The 17628-nt window shown below is 42.9% G+C and overlaps 3 protein-coding genes across 5 annotated transcripts; 1 reads left to right on the top strand and 2 right to left on the bottom strand.

Annotated features, from left to right (window-relative positions):
* Window positions 1-16: 16 nt before the first annotated feature.
* On the bottom strand, window positions 17-7781 carry LOC138206954 (ras-related and estrogen-regulated growth inhibitor). Of its 2 annotated transcripts, none has more exons than XM_069163865.1 (8): window positions 7700-7781; window positions 7440-7541; window positions 6774-6830; window positions 6603-6676; window positions 5995-6133; window positions 5473-5566; window positions 5014-5085; window positions 17-4259 (listed from the first exon to the last, which is right to left on the bottom strand). In XM_069163865.1, exons 2-8 carry the CDS (start codon window positions 7489-7491, stop codon window positions 4151-4153), a joined length of 597 nt encoding a protein of 198 aa, XP_069019966.1. In that variant the 5' UTR covers window positions 7492-7541; window positions 7700-7781; the 3' UTR covers window positions 17-4150. The 2 variants fall into 2 exon arrangements, with proteins under 2 accessions (XP_069019966.1, XP_069019964.1); XM_069163863.1 differs by having other exon boundaries at window positions 7659-7753.
* Window positions 7782-8725: 944 nt separating this feature from the next.
* Window positions 8726-14188, bottom strand: LOC138207077 (NADH-ubiquinone oxidoreductase 75 kDa subunit, mitochondrial-like). The gene is made up of 19 exons (XM_069164093.1): window positions 14100-14188; window positions 13139-13215; window positions 12815-12912; window positions 12591-12698; window positions 12427-12503; window positions 12221-12302; window positions 11952-12082; window positions 11668-11853; window positions 11416-11550; window positions 11202-11316; window positions 10951-11096; window positions 10732-10860; window positions 10514-10643; window positions 10200-10360; window positions 9859-10013; window positions 9519-9694; window positions 9272-9406; window positions 9116-9188; window positions 8726-9011 (listed from the first exon to the last, which is right to left on the bottom strand). Exons 2-19 carry the CDS (start codon window positions 13209-13211, stop codon window positions 8920-8922), a joined length of 2202 nt encoding a protein of 733 aa, XP_069020194.1. The 5' UTR covers window positions 13212-13215; window positions 14100-14188; the 3' UTR covers window positions 8726-8919.
* A 255-nt stretch (window positions 14189-14443) lies between these two features.
* Window positions 14444-17337, top strand: unc50 (unc-50 homolog (C. elegans)). 2 transcript variants are annotated; one of them, XM_069164322.1, is made up of 6 exons: window positions 14444-14532; window positions 15453-15724; window positions 15812-15932; window positions 16035-16174; window positions 16439-16546; window positions 16697-17337. In XM_069164322.1, exons 2-6 carry the CDS (start codon window positions 15457-15459, stop codon window positions 16831-16833), a joined length of 774 nt encoding a protein of 257 aa, XP_069020423.1. In that variant the 5' UTR covers window positions 14444-14532; window positions 15453-15456; the 3' UTR covers window positions 16834-17337. The 2 variants fall into 2 exon arrangements, with proteins under 2 accessions (XP_069020423.1, XP_069020422.1); XM_069164321.1 differs by having other exon boundaries at window positions 15453-15932.
* The last annotated feature ends 291 nt before the right edge of the window (window positions 17338-17628 follow it).

Below are 17628 nucleotides of genomic sequence, written 5' to 3'. Positions count from 1 at the left end.
AATCAGGGAAGTCATGTTAATGCATCTTTATGATTAATGCCAATAATGTCAAAAGTAGCTACATTTCCTTAAAAGCACTTTTACTTAAGTAAACAGAGACAAGAGCATATTGACACGGTTTTACTTTTACTTCAATAACAGATCTGAGCACTTCTTTCACCACTGCACGTTGCTATGGAAATAAGGTATCTGACAAAATACAGAAAAATATACATAAAACAATAAATCATAAAAACCTCAGCTCATCATAATGAATCAATATTTGCTTATTTTTAATGTAATTTTTTTTTTTTTACAGTGTGAATACTTTTATGATAGTAGTGGATTATTCTTGTATTTAATCCCTTTCACACCCGTGATACATCCGCACAATCGATATTAATTATTACGGCTGATTTCTTGCCCTGTCAGGAGTGTGTTGCGCTGCAGTAGGGGTTGGTGGATTGGCGTTCTCGCTCGCTCTCCTGTACGCTGGGTTGCACCTGTTAGCGTCTCTGTACAAAAGACTTCTGTGAACTTGTGTAATTGCTAAACTTCAACGTGAGCAGAAGTCTAATCAGCCAATATAAGCGAAATCTCCTGCGGGCCTGTGCGGAGTCTTCAGGGGTCGTGTTCGGTTAATTTGCGCGGTAAACCTTTTTCACGGTTTTTATTTGGGGGATCGCTGCTGTGATGCAAATGTAACCGAGCCCTTGTAAAGGTTATTAGTTCCACCAGGACTTCCCTTTGTGTGACATGTCCAAATAAATGTCAAAAAGAAGGCAGCGGTTGTTGTCGTATCAGCGGAAGTCATGACTACTTCAATTACTGTAAGATTTTTAAACAGCGTGTGGAGTTTGACTTATAAACCACTAGAAATGTAGTCTGAGCATCTGTGTCTCTGTTCATGTGTGTGTGAAAGAAAGAAAAAGACAAGGGACGATGAAGACTGTTTTGGCACCACAAGTTATGGCCTGCAGCTACACATGGCGAAGCTGGAATGAAACAGATATTTCTTTCTTTCTTGGTGTCCCAGATTGTTCCTCCTCGGAGACAGATTGAAATACAGCAGGGCGAGAGAAACCCTGTTCTCTGTATTGCAACTATCAGAAGTGCATTTGTTGCATACGCCATTGTTTGATTTGAGACACTTTGGAGACAAATTTAAGGATGATCATTCAGGACTTTAATATCACTAACAACATTTTTGCGCTGTCGTTCATGGCCCCCAGAGGATGAGGCCTATGACTTTTGACGATGCTCTGGCTTTATGAACACCCGCCGTGTCTTCCCTCAATATGAACTGGTTTTTGTTTTGTTTTGGGGGTTTATGAAAAAAAATACTAAAATAAAAGGTGTTCCTGTTGTGTCTAGGGCTCATTAGGAGAGGTTAACATGCTAAACGGAGATAGGAAACATGGTAAATATTCTACTTGCTAAACATTAACTGAAGGAGAAAAGCTGAATGAGAACATTTAATTTCCACTCAGCAACACAAAAAAACTCGTAATGACTCCAGAGTGAGCGGCAGCAGGACTGTATCAGTGTTTTGAGGCTCACACATTGTCTGATCTGCAGCTCCTGACTGCATTGTTCGTATTAAGGTCAGTGCAGAGGGTGTGGTGGAGGTTAGGAGACGGACCACAACAGTGATTATCATCAGGTTTTTGTTTCTTATGTTTTATGTTCTGACTCAAACAATAGCTTGTTATGTAATGATCTCCTCTTACTCTTTTCTGGCTTTTTCCACCTGACTACTTATTCTTTTTCCTGGTTTGTATTTGTCTTTTCCTTATCCATCATATGCGCCTTGTCTTCCTCTGTGTCTTCTTTCTCCCTCCACAGATCAGTTTACGGAGGTGTCCCTCCCCAGGGGACAAGGTGGCTCTGTTTTTCTCTCACACACCATCAGTGTTGTATAACTGTGGTGACATTTCATTGGCTGCAGTGAGTCCTGAACCTCACATGCTAATTCAAACTTTACACTTTGACTGCGTATCGACAGTTGGAGGAGAAGTAGGAGAAAAAGACAATAAACTGGTGATTATTTCAGATATTAAAGTTTTTCATAAAATTCTTTGAAAGAGATTTCTGGTTGCACCCCGAGACATTTTTAATCGTGAATAAAAAATGTTTTCTTTTGAAATGAAAAGGGTTATCATGAAGGGGATTTTTATGATTAATTCTTAGAGCAACAAATGAAACCAAAGTTTTTGCCTCTTTAAATGTAATAGCTTCATGATTAGCTGCTCATCTGTTGATGCATGTTGTGACAGGCCGTCTCTGATTGGCTGCTGCTGCAATGATGCAGGTATGACTCATCTTCTATTCTGAGCCGTGGAGTTTGACATGGGGTTCCTGACCTTTCATCTCCTTGGTGACCGCTGTGATGTCAACACTCCCCCCCCCCCCCCCCATCCTCCTCTTTCTGTCTGCCTCGCTCACTGCAGGTTTGTTTGGCATCACGGGCGAGAGGAGCGGGAACATCGAAGGTGGAGGACACGCAGTTTTTTATGTCGATGATGGGTTCAGTTTCCACCACGCTGCCGCTGCCAGACAATTACTATTAGTCCTCACGTCATCGCTCTTCCTCACTGCCTGTGCTGACCCTGCTAACAGGCCTGAGGGGATTCACTGTAGCACCTGCTCATGCTGGGGAATATAAATCTATACTAATGACTTCTGAGACATCTTTTAACATTAATCAGGACCAGCCGAACCTCCCTCAACGACCACAAACAAGACAAGTTAGTGCCCCAACAACAGAGGTGCGCATATAAATCTCTGCTTTGATTTACTGTCTCAGGAATGAGTGATCTCTCATGCTTGAGATGCAGAAATGCAACAGAAAAGGAAAAACAAGTCATTTTACAGTGCAGCCCAACAGGACTCGTCTTATTCCGTTTTGAAAACAAAAAACACTTCACTTTGTCCCCTGAATGCCCAACAATAGCTTTTGTCTGCTCTGTGCAGCAAAGCCAGACTCTACCAGCAACAAAAAAAACAACATGATAGCCAGGTAATCACAGAATCATAATTATCTGTCTGGCTGTTGCTCTAACGTCAAATTTAGGTTTTTATATAAAAAAAAAAAAAATCTAATTGTAACTTTAAAGCCAAAATCTGTAATTCTCTGTGTTTAAATATACAGGCCGTGGGGTTCTGTGGTTGGTTGGTTGGTGGCAGCTGGGTGGAGTAGTGGATGTGTAATAAATGGTCATGGGGGTGGACGCAGTGGAGGGATGGAGAGGGAGCGTGCATCCAATTTTCCGTAATGTCTTCGCAAATAGCTGCAGAGCTGTGAATTTAAACTGCTGCAACATAATAGCTCCTATTTTTTCATATTTGCTTACAGAATATGAAGACGCCAAAGCTGCCGTGATGTTTTCCCTCCCTGTTACAGTCTGTCTCTCGTTGGGAGTTCAGAAGTTCAGAGAAAAGAGGAGATGCGCGGCAAGGAACACGGTCGAGTAACGCCAACACCGTAATGAAAGCCAGCCTCATTCTTTACACGCTGTTACATCATCTACACACTCCAACTACAAGGGCACGTCCAACTGCTTTACTCAGACTGATGAACCTCAGTGGCTGCTCTCCTGACCAGATTCAGTCCGCTGTTACACATGAACTTGTCTAAAGATAATCGAGTTGACAGCCTGAGAAAAAGGATGTGGACACCCGAACATGTGTACTTCTTGATCATCTCTTTCCAAAACTGTGGCATTAACCTTCGGCTGTAACACCTCCTCTCTCTTCTGAGAAAGGTTTTGCATCTCACTGGCCTTTGTGCAGGTCTCTCAACTCCTTCCACACTTAAGGTGAACAAGGTTGTCCATACTCATCTGGCCAAACGGTGCATTTGCAAGACTGTGGCCAAATCAGATGACTGTACCGCCCCCTACTGGAGGACGGATCACATAACAAACCAGGACACAAACGCCTGAGGATGTTCAGCACAATAAATCCATGCAATCAAGTGCTGCTGTTCAATCATGAAATTAAACTACCGATTAATATATGCAACATATTTTTATTTTTCGACTATTTTCTTTTATCTATTTTTCTCCGTATATGTTGGTCTTAATATTTCAAAGGCACTTCCTGATTAAAAGGTCGTAAAAACCAACAAAAGACGCAGTTACACCTGACTTGAGCTGCTTGGTTGCTGCCGTCACCACTGCATGGTCTTCGATCGGGTCAGTTTTCGGGTCAGAGCGTGGCGGACCGTCAGCATGTAGGAGCGGCGGTCGGGCAGCGGGCGCTGCTGATCCAGCACCAGCCTTTAAAACACACATGAAACCAAACACCAGCTGTCAATCAAAGAACAAGAAATCATACAATACATGTTCTTTTAAACCCTGGATGGTTTTCTCCTGCAAAATGTCTCAGAAAAGACACAAAACAACCAAAACAAGATGTAAAAACGCCACAAAGAGTCATATAATGGACAAAATTAAGACTCAAAATGCCCACAAATAGATACTGAATGGCTGAGATGGAAAAAAAAAAAGTGCTGACAATGCAGAATGACTGCAGAGACAATTTAAGAACAGAACGAGATCGAAATAAGACACAAAGAGATTGAAAACATCTGGGAGATACACAGTTGGAGACACAAAATTACAACAAACGACACAGCTCCAGGATTTGTGGTTGTTTAGTGTCTGGGAGTCTCACTGCTCAGTAGGAGGGGTGGAGGGGCCCCCTTTGTTTAGTGATCCATCCAAGCTTTAGACATCAATCGAACACGACTTTAAATTTGCCAATTCAGCTTTACAAGGACAAAATGTTTTATTCCGATTTTGTTTGGTTTGCTTGTTCCTCAGGATTTACCGTAATTCTTTCCAGCTGTGAGATGTTCCTTTATTTCTTTATTATGGGAGAACAGTGTCCCTCAACAACACCAGCACTGCTCTGACTACACAAAATAAGTGTTGCATTTCCAGTTTCCATTTCCATGCTTTGAGTGAGTTTACGTCGTGTGCTCGGTGTCAGCATGCAGCCTGTGTCACGTGTTGTGTGTCGGATGCACACCTGATGAGCTGAAACATGGCGGCTTCCACGGCTAAAACTGCTTCGGCCACGGACAACTCCCTGAAACCACACCTGCATACACGCACACGCACACACACACACACACACACACTGAATGTTTCAGTTAATTAGCCAACATGCAAACACACAAACTTCTTATATAGCATATGTAAAAGACTCTAGACTGAGCAGAGGATAATTTCTGCTTTTTCTCGTATCATTTTCATCAGAATAACAGTAACAATATAATAATAATATATAATAATAACACTGTTTAATTCATGTGAATAGTCAGTGTTGTGAAGATACTTGGAAGCAATAGAGAGACATCTAAATCCATATTCAAAATAATAAAAAAATAATAAAATAAACAGGAAGAAAATATAGATTATGAAGTTAAATATAGTAAAGAAAAGAAGATTAGTTCAAACTAAAGACTACAAACATGAGCACACAGACCTTAAATCCTTGGCGAGTCTCTGGCCCTCCTCTGTTGTCACCTCCCTGCCGATCTCCAAATCTGCCTTATTGGCTACGAGCACTGTGGGAACAACTGACACACACACACACACACACACACACACACACACACACACACACACACACACACACACACACACACACACACACACACACACACACACACACAAGATTCAGTGGACATACACTCCATGTTTGGTAGAGCGTCCTGTGCAGTGTAGGTGGCAGAATAAACTACAAGCGTGTGTGTGTGTGTGTGTGTGTGTGTGTGTGTGTGTGTGTGTGTGTGTGTGTGAGTGTGTGACAATAGACAGATGTCAAGTGAGAACAGAAATGCGCAGACGTGCAGGTCCAGTAGTTCAGCAGCTTGTGTATTTCTCCAGCTGATAACGTCCTTATATTCTCTAAGCAAACTTGACACGTAGGAAACCTGAGATAACTTGTGCTTTTTAAAGCTGCTGCTGGTAATAAAAAATGAGGTTTTCCTCATATAAAAAGTACCCAGACTCTGTTTGGTTTGGTCGATGAGCTTTTTGAGTCGCGGGACCTCCAGGAAGCTGAGGCGCTGTGTGATGGAGTAGAGCAGCAGGAAGCCGTCAGCCCAGCGGATGGAGGACTCCAGGGAAGCCGCAGAGCTCTCCTGGAAGAGCAAATGTAAAACAAAATTAAAAATAAAGTGATATGTGGATTATCAAAACAATGTCATAGTTAGAAGATTTGCCTGTTTATGTGTTTATTAGTCAGATTTAGACGTGATTGTGGACGTATTTTGGAGCCTTGAAGCTGAGCTACTTCCTCCTTTTTCTAGTCTTTACACAAAGCTGACTGTCAATCACAGCTTCCTGTGGCTTCATAGTTATCAATGATTATCAAATGTTAAGACTTTAATACGCTACGGCCTTTGTCAAGAAGTCAAGACAAACTGTCCTTCAAAATAAAATGTACGTCCACACAGGATGTGAATATTAGATAATTTCACATTACTTTTTAAGATTTCATTTTATGCTTTCATATTAATGTAATTAGAAATATTAAAAACAGGAACAGTTGTGATTCTTCACTGTTGAATATATTAACGCCGATGACATACAGTTTACTTTGTGTTTTACCTTACAAGCTACGTCCAAAATCTCCAGATCGACGGCATCCTGCTCCACCAGCCGGCTGCACCTGTAGGTCACCTCTGCAGAAAAAAATAAACACACGTCCCTCTTCTTGAATCCGGGCTGGGGAGCGATGCAGCCGAGTGGGAAGATCATTTTTCCAAAACAAAGTCTTACCCTTCTTGTGGTCGTATTCGCCAATAAAGCGTTTGGTTATAAAACGAACACACAGAGCTGAAAGACACAAAACAGACACGGTCAGCGGAGACTGAACACTCTCTCTCATGTCATGTGTTGCGTCACCGCTGCTTTTAGAGTCTTCTTACCTGCCTTGTTTAATCAAATGAACAAGTGCTTTCTCTGTGTTTGGGTGGAAGAAGCCTGGAAGCTCTGAGTGTGTTTGACTTCTGTCTGCTCTTTAAGGACTCGCTGTATTTTAGGACACATTAAAATGTTGCTCATTCAAGTGTCGTGAATCTGAATCTTTCACTACTGGAGTTCAGCAAGCATGTCTTGTGTTTCTGGGGAATAGCCTCAGTTATGTACACATGAACTTCAGACACAATAAATCAGTGAATATAATCTTTAAGGTTCACTCATAAAGGCAGAGATGCTCTTACTGCACGATGGAAACAAAAGCAAAGGACAAAAATCTCCCCCTGATGTGATGATGAGACATTTCTGGACATGACATGATGATGGGTGAACTTACCACCCGTGTAAAGTTTCCATTTTTAGCAAGAGCTTCTACACCGCGACCAACGGTTGACCCTAAACTTCACATCTCTTTTATGAACACGTTAGGATCTCCAACCCACGCTGCCGTCACATCGTCTACTTTACCTGTTTTTCCAGTGTTTTGAGCTCCCAGAACGAGGAGTTTAACTGGAACCATTTTCCCGCCGGGGCCACTGTTAGTGCAGCGTGTGTCCCTTCATGAACACCCTGAAGGGAAGAGGACAGGAGGACGGCAACGAGTCACAAGACAGAAGCACAAGGAGCAATGAAAGCTTCATGAATCTAAATTTATATCCAAACAAAGAGTTATAAGCGAGTACGAACCTTACTAGTAACACGGCGCCGTAGCTTGTAATAATACTGACCTTAAAGTAGAAATAAACTCCAGATATGGAGAGGATTGAAATAATGAGCTCACTGTCCAGACACTGAGCAGACAGAGAAAGGAGAGACGGGACTGTCTTCTCTCCTCTTCTGTTTGCTTAGAGGAGCTCTCTCTCTCTCTCTCTCTCTCTCTCTCTCTGTTTTAGGGAACAATATAAGACAAGAGCCATTTGTCTGCAGCAACAATGTCCAACTCTACACTCAAATCCCATTTTACATCCACTCAGGACACGAGTTACAGTCACGTCAAAGCCTCTAATGTCACAGATAAAATGTGCTTTTATACCTGACATCAGCCTCTCATCTAAAATACTACATCAGCAGTTTATTAATATAGTAAATATTGAGCCATCATCAAATGCATTTAAACACATTGACTTGTAATTGAGTCTTTATTTTTGATTTTTGATTTGATACACTTTATTAATCCCCGAGGGGAAATTTTACATTATGTTACAGCTACTTTTTCCTAATAAATGTGAAGGATATGATGAGTTTTTCTATTCCTTTGAAGGTTTTTGGAGTTAAAAACACAGCAGCAGTTTAAGTGCTTTAAAACTTGATTTGATCTGAAGCGGCTCTCTGAAGACAACAAAGAAAATATACACGAAAGAATATTTTCTTTCAAGCCGGGAGTTTATTTACTCATTTCTGCATGCAGTGACCTTGACTTTACCTCTGAACTCTGCAAAGACCAACTTCTTTCTTTTAATCTTCTGCATCTCATCCGCCAGGACGGTTTGAAAAAAGCAGCCTGGAAAGTTTATAAATCAGACATTTTAACATTAGGTATGCCCGTCTAGGTTAGAAGTTAAAATAGTAGAAGAAAGAGGTTTTTACCTGGTAAATGATGAGATCAATTTTCACCCCCAAAAAAAGTGACATCTGAAAAGTAAAAGTCTGGATATCCGTTTCTGGTCTGCATCATGGATCACTTGCAAGCTTATAAAATACAAACGCTCTTATATGAACACAACACGATAAATGAAAACCTCTTCAAACTGAAGTAAAGACATTTGGAAGATTTTATTAATTATTATTTATATTTCTGCTTTATTCAACAAAGCTCGTTCCCGGCAGCGAGAGCGACTTAAGTGCATACAACAAGCATGAAGGACATCTTTAAATAAAGGCGTGACATTGAGTTTGTTCAGAGAAGTGAGGAGTTGTTTCAGAGTTATTGTTCTTTCTGCGGCGGCGTTCAGCAGATAGACGGCTCGTCCACGGCGTCGGCTCCTTCTGTGATGGCCTTGACGCATTTGGCCATCGTCTGGGAAGCCCTGCTGATGGAGTCTGAACACAGAGGGACTCGGTGTTAGCAGATTATTTCCCATTTTTAGATATTGTTGGGTTTTTGTTGTTGTTTTTTGTTCTGTGTAAAAAAAGAAGGAACGCACCGGTCATGTAGAAGTCCTTTGCTGTGAGTTGAGGTGGGATCAGAGGAGCTGCGATGAGCTCCTGGTTCACAACCTGAGAGGAGCACAGAGACATCATCAGGAAAATCTGGTCAAGAAGCAACTCGTGTGTGTGTGTGTGTGTGTGTGTGTGTGTACCTGAGCGAGCTCGTTGGCCTGTTTGAAGTAGTTCGCCCCCTCCACGTCGTCGTAGCGGACCAGATTGGGGGAAACCTCGGCTAGTCTGGATCGGACCTCCTCCAGGGAGTCGTAGGGCAGCGTCACACCCGCCAGCTGCAAACACAAACACACACAAACACAAATACACACATGACTTTTCATTGACCTCAATGTTCAGTACCAGTGTGAAGGTCAGTGCACACGCCGTCAGTGACGTCCTCCTTACTTCAGATATGGCTCTGATGATCTTCCAGTCCTCTCTGGCCATCCCAGGAGCAGTGACAGCTACCTTGGTGTGTTGGCTCCGCCCTTCAGTGTTGACATAAGTGGCATTTTTCTCCGTGTACGCAGCACTGGGGAGGATGATGTCGGCCATCGGTGCTCCTACGTCTCCATGATGACCTGGAGGGGTGAAAAAAATGTATGGCATTTCCACAAATTAGGAATACTGGGCATCCACGGAGTGTGTGCACGCTGCTCCTGTGTCTTTATATGCGTGTGTGTGTGTGTGTGTGTGTGTGTGTGTGTGTGTGTGTGTGTGTGTGTGTGTGTGTGTGTGTGTGTACCCTGGTAGATGATGAGGCTTTCTTTTGGCAGGTCGGCTCTGGTGATGCAGCCGGCGTCAGCTCCCAGCAGGAGCAGGACTTTGGGGGGATTGTTCCTGATGGCTTCCACGCCGGCCTTGTAGCCCAGATCCAACGCAGCCACCTGACTGGCCACTCTGCGCACACGCGCGCACACACACACACACACACACACACACACACACACACACACACACAGGAAAAATATGTATCAAATCTCACTCTCTCTATTTGTGTTGGGAGGAAAAAAACAGCAGATCACAGGCAACTCAAAAGGTGCAGAAAACGTCAGCTGATTTGTCGAGAGCATCGTGGAGTTGTACCTGTGCAGGACGTTGAGGACTTTCCAGCCCTCCTCCACGCCGCTGCTGGTTCTGGCGTTCTGAGCGACGGTGGAGACGGCGCTCAGAATAGCAGCTCCGTCTTCTCTCTGCAGAGCGCTGCTGCCCACGACCACCACCGGGCGCTTAGCAGCCGCAAGCACCTGCACGCCGGGGAAGGAAAGGGAATTACGAAAAGGAGCAGATGGTAGAAATTCATCTCAGACTCTGTGTGTGTGTGTGTGTGTGTGTGTGTGTGTGTGTGTGTGTGTGTGTGTGTGTGTGTGTGTGTGTGTGTGTGTGAGATTGTCCATCACCTGGCAGAAGGGGTGTGTGCCATCAGCCAGCTCCTTCAGTACGGCCGTCTCCTCTCCCAGGTGGTCGTAGGTGTAGCTCAGGTCAACATTGTGACCCACCACGGCAACGTGCAGCTCATTGTGGAGCCAGCTGGGAAAAACATTAAACACCAGTCAGAACTTGTTTTTTTGTCCCGTGTTGAATCTCGTCATGAAACCTATTTTGTTTTGAGCTTTACCTCTTGCGGATCCTGGCGTTGAACAGCGGGGCTTCGTAGCGCGGGTTTGTTCCTACGAGCAGCAGCACATCGCATTCCTCGATGCCGGCGATGCGGGAGTTCAGGAGGTAGTTGGAGCGCAGGTCAGAGCTGGAGAACGACACGACATCAGCTGATAAAGTCACGGGAACGACACGCTTCACACCTGAGGAACGATGCGAGGCCCGTCGCCGTCCTCACCCTGCTCCCGCCATCGGGAAGAGCTCCTCGGTGCAGAGGTTCTCAGAGTTCAGTCTGTTGAGGACGTCTTTGAGGGCGACCAGAGTTTCGGCGTCTGCCATCCCTCCTGCAATGGCTGCCACCTCATTCCCCTGCACACTCTGCAGCTACACACACACACACACAGATTTATGTTAACCTCAGGACTAAATAACTTCTGCAAAATGGACATAAACACGTTAGGCTATATTAAAAATAAATAACACGCTTACTGCTCCAGCAACACGAGTGAGAGCGTCCTCCCAGGTGGTCGGGGTCAGCTGACCTGACTCGTCCTTCACCATCGGCTGAGTCAACCTCTGCCTCTTCAGACCATCATATGCAAACCTGCACATTGTAGTCGCAGCACAGAAAACTATTTATGTAAAACAATTAGTAATTGTAATTCTGAGTCAAATAAATCAGATGTATTTATTTGTGGGTGACCTGGTTTTATCAGAGATCCACTCCTCGTTGACGTCTTCGTTCAGCCTGGGCATCACCCTCATCACCTCCCCTCCCCTCGTGCTCACCACGATGTTGCTGCCGACGGCGTCCAGCACGTCGATCGACTCAGTTTTCCTGCAAAAACATCAGAGGACGAAGCTAAAGAAACACAAAACTAACAACTTAGATGAAGTTCAGAAAGCTCCGTCGCCGTTGGCTGCGGTTCTGCGTGCTGACCCGACCCATTCCCACCTGGTCTCCCACGGCCGTGCGGTGAAAGCGTAAGGTTTGGAGGTGAGCGCTCCGACGGGACACACGTCGATCACGTTGCCCGACAGCTCCGACATGAACATCTTCTCCACGTACGTCCCGATCTGCAGGTTGTTTCCCCTTCCTGTCGTTCCCAGGTCTTCGACTCCGGCAATCTCGCTGGCAAAGCTGTAAAAAAAAAAACACACGGCATGAATGTGCTCATTAAGTAAGATGATCACATTCTTGATAAGTGACACAAACACGGAGGTTCGTGCTGCGCTCACCGGACGCAGCGTGTGCACTGGATGCAGCGGGTCATGATGGTCTTGATCAGAGGACCGATGTTTTTGTCCTCCACTGCTCTCTTTCCTTCTGTGAAGCGGCTGCGGTCTGAACCGAACTGCATGGACTGATCCTGAGAACACAGTTTCCTGTTAGATTTCTCAATTGAACCACGTGACGCTCGTGTGGCAGCATCGATTAAAGCATCTCGAAGCCTTTTATGTGATTTTTTTTTATGCTTCGTGATTAGAGTATCTTAACCCCAGCGTACCTGCAGGTCACACTCTCCTCCCTGATCACAAATAGGACAGTCCAGCGGGTGGTTGGCCAACAGGAACTCCATCACTCCCTCTCTGATGACACACACGTTCAAAAATCCTGGTAACTATAGTTTTAACTTGATATTTTAAAAAGCCTGCTGCCTTGAGCGTGACTCGTATTTGAACACAACCACGTAGCGACCGCTGGAGTTCGTACCTGGCTTTGCGCGTCTTCTCTGAGTTGGTGAGGATGTTCCAACCCTTCATGACGGGCATGGCGCAGGCTGCTACCGGCTGATGACGCACAAATCAGACATTAATATTCAAGAATTAACAGCCACATCGGTCCTAAAGCGCTGATCTTTTTTTTTTTTTTTTTACCTTTGGAGCTTTCTCTATCTCCACCAGACACATGCGGCAGTTTCCCGCCACCGAGAGGCGCTCGTGGTAACAGAACCTGGGGATCTGAACTCCCACCTTCTCACAGGCCTGATGGGGGCAAGAAAACAAGACCACAAAGTCGGAAATCACAACAAAAAAACTCAAATTAAATCACGAGAAGTCCCTGAAAATAGCACACAGGCTCAGATCCACCCGCGTCTTACCTGCAGCACAGTCGTCCCAGGCTCCACCTCCACTGGTTTCCCGTCAATAAACACTTCCACCATGTTGCTGGCGGCGCGCACCGGAGTACGCACCGAAACTTTACACAAGAAGGACAACTTTATTCAAATAAAACAAACTCAACCAATAAAATAAATGTTACAATATCTTTTTTTTCCACAAACATTAAAAAAAAAAAAAGGACAATGTCCTGTCTTGTTATGTTTAACATTTTACAACTGAATGTTGCCAAAAAGGAAAATAATAATAATGATTTGAGTCATTATACACACACACACACACACACACACACACTCAGGTCTTACCAGGGGTGGAGGAAGCCAGGTTGCCCTTGGCGGCTCCGGCGAGAGCTCGGCCAACGTTTGGCAGTCGCAACATGACTCTGAGAGAGAAAACAAACATGAGCTCACCTACATAACAACTTCCATAAAAAAAATAAATAAATAAATAAATAAATAAATAATTGAAATCCAATTCCATATAAAAGCAATAAAAAAATACTTTTAAATTTTTTAAATTTTCCCTTCTTTTTTATTGATTAATTGATGGATTTTTTTTTTTTTGTCTATAAGACGTCATAAAATAAAAAAATAAAAAAAAAATTAAAAAAATTGAAATCTAATTCCACATAAAAGCAATTAAAAAAATACTTTTAAATTTTTTTTTTTATTTTCCCTTCTTTTTTATTGATGAATTGATGGATTTTTTTTTTTTTTTGGTCTATAAGACGTCATAAAATAAAAAACAAAACAAAAACAAACAAAAAACTGAAATCTAATTCCACATAAAAGCAATTAAAAAAATACTTTTAAAAAAACTTAATTTTCCCTTCTTTTTTATTAATTAATTGATGTATTTTTTTTGGTCTATAAGACGTCACAAAATAAAATTAAATGTTGTCAATTAATGTGTAATGCTGCACATCCGAAGCACTAATTGTGTTATTTACAAACACACAACATGAATTCTCACGTTTTAAAGTTGTATTAATGACCAACATCACATTTTACACATCTGGAGCGCTTTAACTTGAATTTTCTTTCAATAAACTGCGCAAAAGTCACATTAAATTAATTTTAATTCTTATTCTGCATAAAGCTGCACTTGCAGGCTAACAGCGTTAGCTCCGAGCACCACTCAAGGACACGGGCGTGACGTCACGTTAGAGGTTAACTGGAGATAAACGGTCAAATACTTCGGTTTTCATCACATCACGTGCAGAGTTTTGTGCTTTCATAAGCGCGTTATATATTTCGTGGCTCTTACCTTTCGCTATTTGGCCTTCTGGACCAGAACAGCTGTGATCTGAGTTACGCTACCGGCCAAACAGCGTTAGCGGAAATGGCACGACGTCGAGCTTCCGGTTTGAAAGGAAGTGTCGGATTTCAGAATAAAAGCAGCGCAAGTTTTTTTTCTTCTTTTTGATTTGTCACGTGCAAAACAGCCAAAAACAAAAACAAAAACAAAAAACCCAGATGTAATGCTGTTGTTATTAGTTTTAAACCAACATGAACGCACGCGGACCCTACGTCACTGCACTACAGCTCGGTTTTCACCTTCGACTACGTTTCCCACAATGCACCGGGCGCGCAACCGGAAATAACAACGTGTGCACATTCGCGACAGTTCAGGAAGCGAGCGGCTGTTGAAACGAGCAAGAGTTGGTGCTCTCTCCTCTGAAGGAGGACCACGAAAACAGGTACATGTTTCCTTACGATTAAAAACAACACAGTCGTTACCGATTTATAAACTTGTCACCTCGTCGATGACGTCACGTCCGGAGCAGATAAAACGTGAATCTGTGGAAACCGGTTAGCAACAAGCTAGCTGGTATCGGCTAGCAAACACAGCGTTTACTCACAAATCTATATTTTAATTATATATTCGTAATATAAATATCGTGAAGTAGGTTACCTGGTGGTGCATGTTCCCCCCCCCAAAAATACTGCAGCTTCTCCGGGTGTTAGATGTCAATAAGGAGCATCAGACATCAGCCTCTTGCCCTCTTCAAGTGTTTTTAAATTTAAATCATCACTTACGAAATTAAAAGGTGGATTATTAAATTAGGACACACGTTGTCAACATGTTATAACTATATAACTAATCTGGAGTTAAGCTGGTTAAAAACATGTTAGTTTATTCTATATTTTATGTATTTATGTGGTTTGATTCATTGGTGGAGAGTGTGGATTATATTTATATTTATAGATATATCTTGTGAGGTTTTCTTGAATGGACTATTATATATATATATGTATATATATTTTATATATCTATATATATATATAAAATACACTGTAGTGTGTATATATAGTAGTATATATATACTACTATATACACACTACAGTGTGGATTATATATATATATACATATATCTTGTGAGGTTTTCTTGAGTGGACTATTATATATATATATATATATATATATACATATGTACATACACATACATATATATATGTATATATATTATATATACTACTATATATACACACTACAGTGTGGATTATATATATATATATATATAAATATATATATCCTGTGAGGTTTTCTTGAGTGGACTATTTTGTTGTTGTTGTTGTTGTTGTTGTTGTCTCATGGTGTCTTTGTTGTTCCTTTCAGCACCATGTTGCCGACCACCTCGCCCAACAGTAACGGCGAGCTGAGCTCCAGGGACGCCGCGCGCCACACGGCGGGCGCCAAGCGCTACAAGTACCTGCGGCGGCTGCTCTACTTCAAACAGATGGACTTTGACTTCGCCATGTGGCAGATGCTCTACTTGTTCACGTCGCCGCAGAGGGTCTACCGCAACTTCCACTACAGGAAACAGACCAAGGACCAGTGGGCCCGGGACGATCCCGCTTTTCTAGTCCTGCTCAGCATCTGGCTTTGCGGTAAAAAACAAAAAACCAAATGTGATGATGATGTTTGTTTTCCCGTCCTGATGTTGCTGCACTACCGAACACTTTATTATTGTGCAGTGTCAACGATGGGCTTCGGGCTGGTGTTGGACATGGGAGTCCTGGAGACTCTGAAACTGCTGCTGTGGGTCGTCATCGTCGACTGCGTCGGAGTCGGTCTGCTCATATCGACGTTTATGTGGCGAGTAGTCGGTTTGGCTGGTTTCATAAGATATAATGACCGACATCTACTCCGTAAAAGCCTCCCGCTGCACGTGACGTTGTGATTCGTTGTCGTTTCCAGGGTGATCACCAACAAGTACCTGCTCAAACAACCCGGCAGGAACTTCGACGTGGAGTGGGGCTACGCGTTTGACGTTCACCTCAACGCTTTCTACCCGCTGCTCGTCATCCTGCACTTCCTGCAGCTTTTCTTCATCAACCGTGAGTCCATCAGCGTATCTGCAGTGACATCATCAAATTCAAGGCTTCTGTTTAATCTGTATTTTTATTCGGCTAAAAAAACTGATTTCCGAGTCTGAATAATGTTTCTGGAGCTCAACTACATTTGTTGTACTTTTTCTCTTTTTTTTTTTGTGCCATTCATAATTGATCATATTTCCACTTTATAAGTAAAATAAATGCAGTACATCTGATTATCATGTTAATTTGACAAATAACTGATGCTCCTGTTTTGTGTGTTTCAAGATGTGGTGGTGATAAATTCAGACTGGTTCCTGGGATACTTTGTGGGGAACAGCATGTGGCTGATCGCCATTAGTTATTATGTCTACATCACCTTCTTGGGGTACAACGGTGAGTCTAAATACAGCGTTCGACCGCTCTGAAGATCTCTGCAGTCAATAGATTCGCGTGAGAAGATTTCAGGTTAATTAAGAGGAAAGCTCACATTTCTGTTGGACTCTTATTGATCTGTAACGCCGTCTCGTCTTTCACTCCTCACAGCTCTCCCCTTCCTGAAGAACACCGTGGTGCTGCTCTACCCGTTCGCCCTGATCGGCCTCATCTACGTCCTCTCCGTCTCGCTGGGCTGGAACTTCACTCAGGGTCTCTGCTGGTTTTACAAGTACAGAGTCCAGTAGAACCGGTTTTGGACACTCGCCGGCTCCGGGCCGACTCGACAGTCGTGTTTTTTCAACTCGCATTCAAGTGACAATGAATCCACTTCCAGCTGCTGTCAGTCAACATCTGGTTGACTCTCAGTGACCTGGGACTCGGGGTTGATTGAGCTGCTTCACTCCCACTCGGCTCTCACTTGATTTTCTGTTTGGCTCTTTTGTCGAGCTCCTAAGTCAGTAATCAGTGATGTGTTTGGACTCGTAGCAGAAGCAGGGGGACGGATAAGACGCATCTTTTGACGTTGCTCCTTTTGTATGATTTGTAAATAAGTACTGTGGCAGATTGTAATATACACACAAAGGATTGTTTCTGAGGAGGAAGTTTGCTTCTTTTGATTTTTTTCTTAAAAAAAAAGACTAAATCCTGGTTATTGAAGAGGAAAAAAGGAAAGTTTCTGTTTTTTCTTTCTTTTCTTTCTTAAAGTGTACATTCCAGAGCACTTTCAATAAAAGGTTTTATTAACTTTAGTTGCTTTGGTTTTAATGTGTGGACAAAGAAATCAGAACCATGTTTTGCTGTTACTTCTCCCAACTGCTGCACAGTTTCTCTTTTAAAGCTGGAGCATCACCGGGTCGAACATTGATGCTCCTGGTTCATATTACTGTGCAAATTCAGGCTGAGGCAGCTGGAGATCAAAGAGCTTTAAAAAAAAAAAAACAATCTCATTAGTATTACATAGTGGTTAAATCTTACTCGATATCAGGCTTACTTATTTTTTTCTTCATCTGCCTCCACCTGCAGGAAAAAAAACTCATAAT

The sequence above is a fragment of the Embiotoca jacksoni genome, unplaced genomic scaffold (assembly GCF_022577435.1).
Source record: "Embiotoca jacksoni isolate LCO1_2020_lvr unplaced genomic scaffold, fEmbJac1.0.p SCAF_30, whole genome shotgun sequence".
NCBI lineage: Eukaryota > Metazoa > Chordata > Actinopteri > Embiotocidae > Embiotoca > Embiotoca jacksoni.
This window is presented reverse-complemented; position numbering and strand designations above follow the sequence as displayed.

Excerpts from the sequence above, each read along its gene's own strand:
- LOC138206954 (XM_069163865.1), bottom strand. The coding sequence starts at position 7,491 with ATGGTTCCAGTTAAACTCCTCGTTCTGGGAGCTCAAAACACTGGAAAA. Across the intron at positions 6,831-7,439 it reads TCAAAACACTGGAAAAACAG|CTCTGTGTGTTCGTTTTATA; the intron begins GTAAAGTAGACG and ends TGTGTCTTTCAG. Across the intron at positions 4,260-5,013 it reads GCCATGTTTCAGCTCATCAG|GCTGGTGCTGGATCAGCAGC; the intron begins GTGTGCATCCGA and ends TGTGTTTTAAAG.
- LOC138207077 (XM_069164093.1), bottom strand. The coding sequence starts at position 13,211 with ATGTTGCGACTGCCAAACGTTGGCCGAGCTCTCGCCGGAGCCGCCAAG. Across the intron at positions 10,014-10,199 it reads GTCCTCAACGTCCTGCACAG|AGTGGCCAGTCAGGTGGCTG; the intron begins GTACAACTCCAC and ends GCGTGTGCGCAG. Across the intron at positions 9,695-9,858 it reads AAGCCTCATCATCTACCAGG|GTCATCATGGAGACGTAGGA; the intron begins GTACACACACAC and ends TCACCCCTCCAG.
- unc50 (XM_069164321.1), top strand. The coding sequence starts at position 15,457 with ATGTTGCCGACCACCTCGCCCAACAGTAACGGCGAGCTGAGCTCCAGG. Across the intron at positions 15,933-16,034 it reads CTCATATCGACGTTTATGTG|GGTGATCACCAACAAGTACC; the intron begins GCGAGTAGTCGG and ends TGTCGTTTCCAG. Across the intron at positions 16,175-16,438 it reads GCAGCTTTTCTTCATCAACC|ATGTGGTGGTGATAAATTCA; the intron begins GTGAGTCCATCA and ends GTGTGTTTCAAG.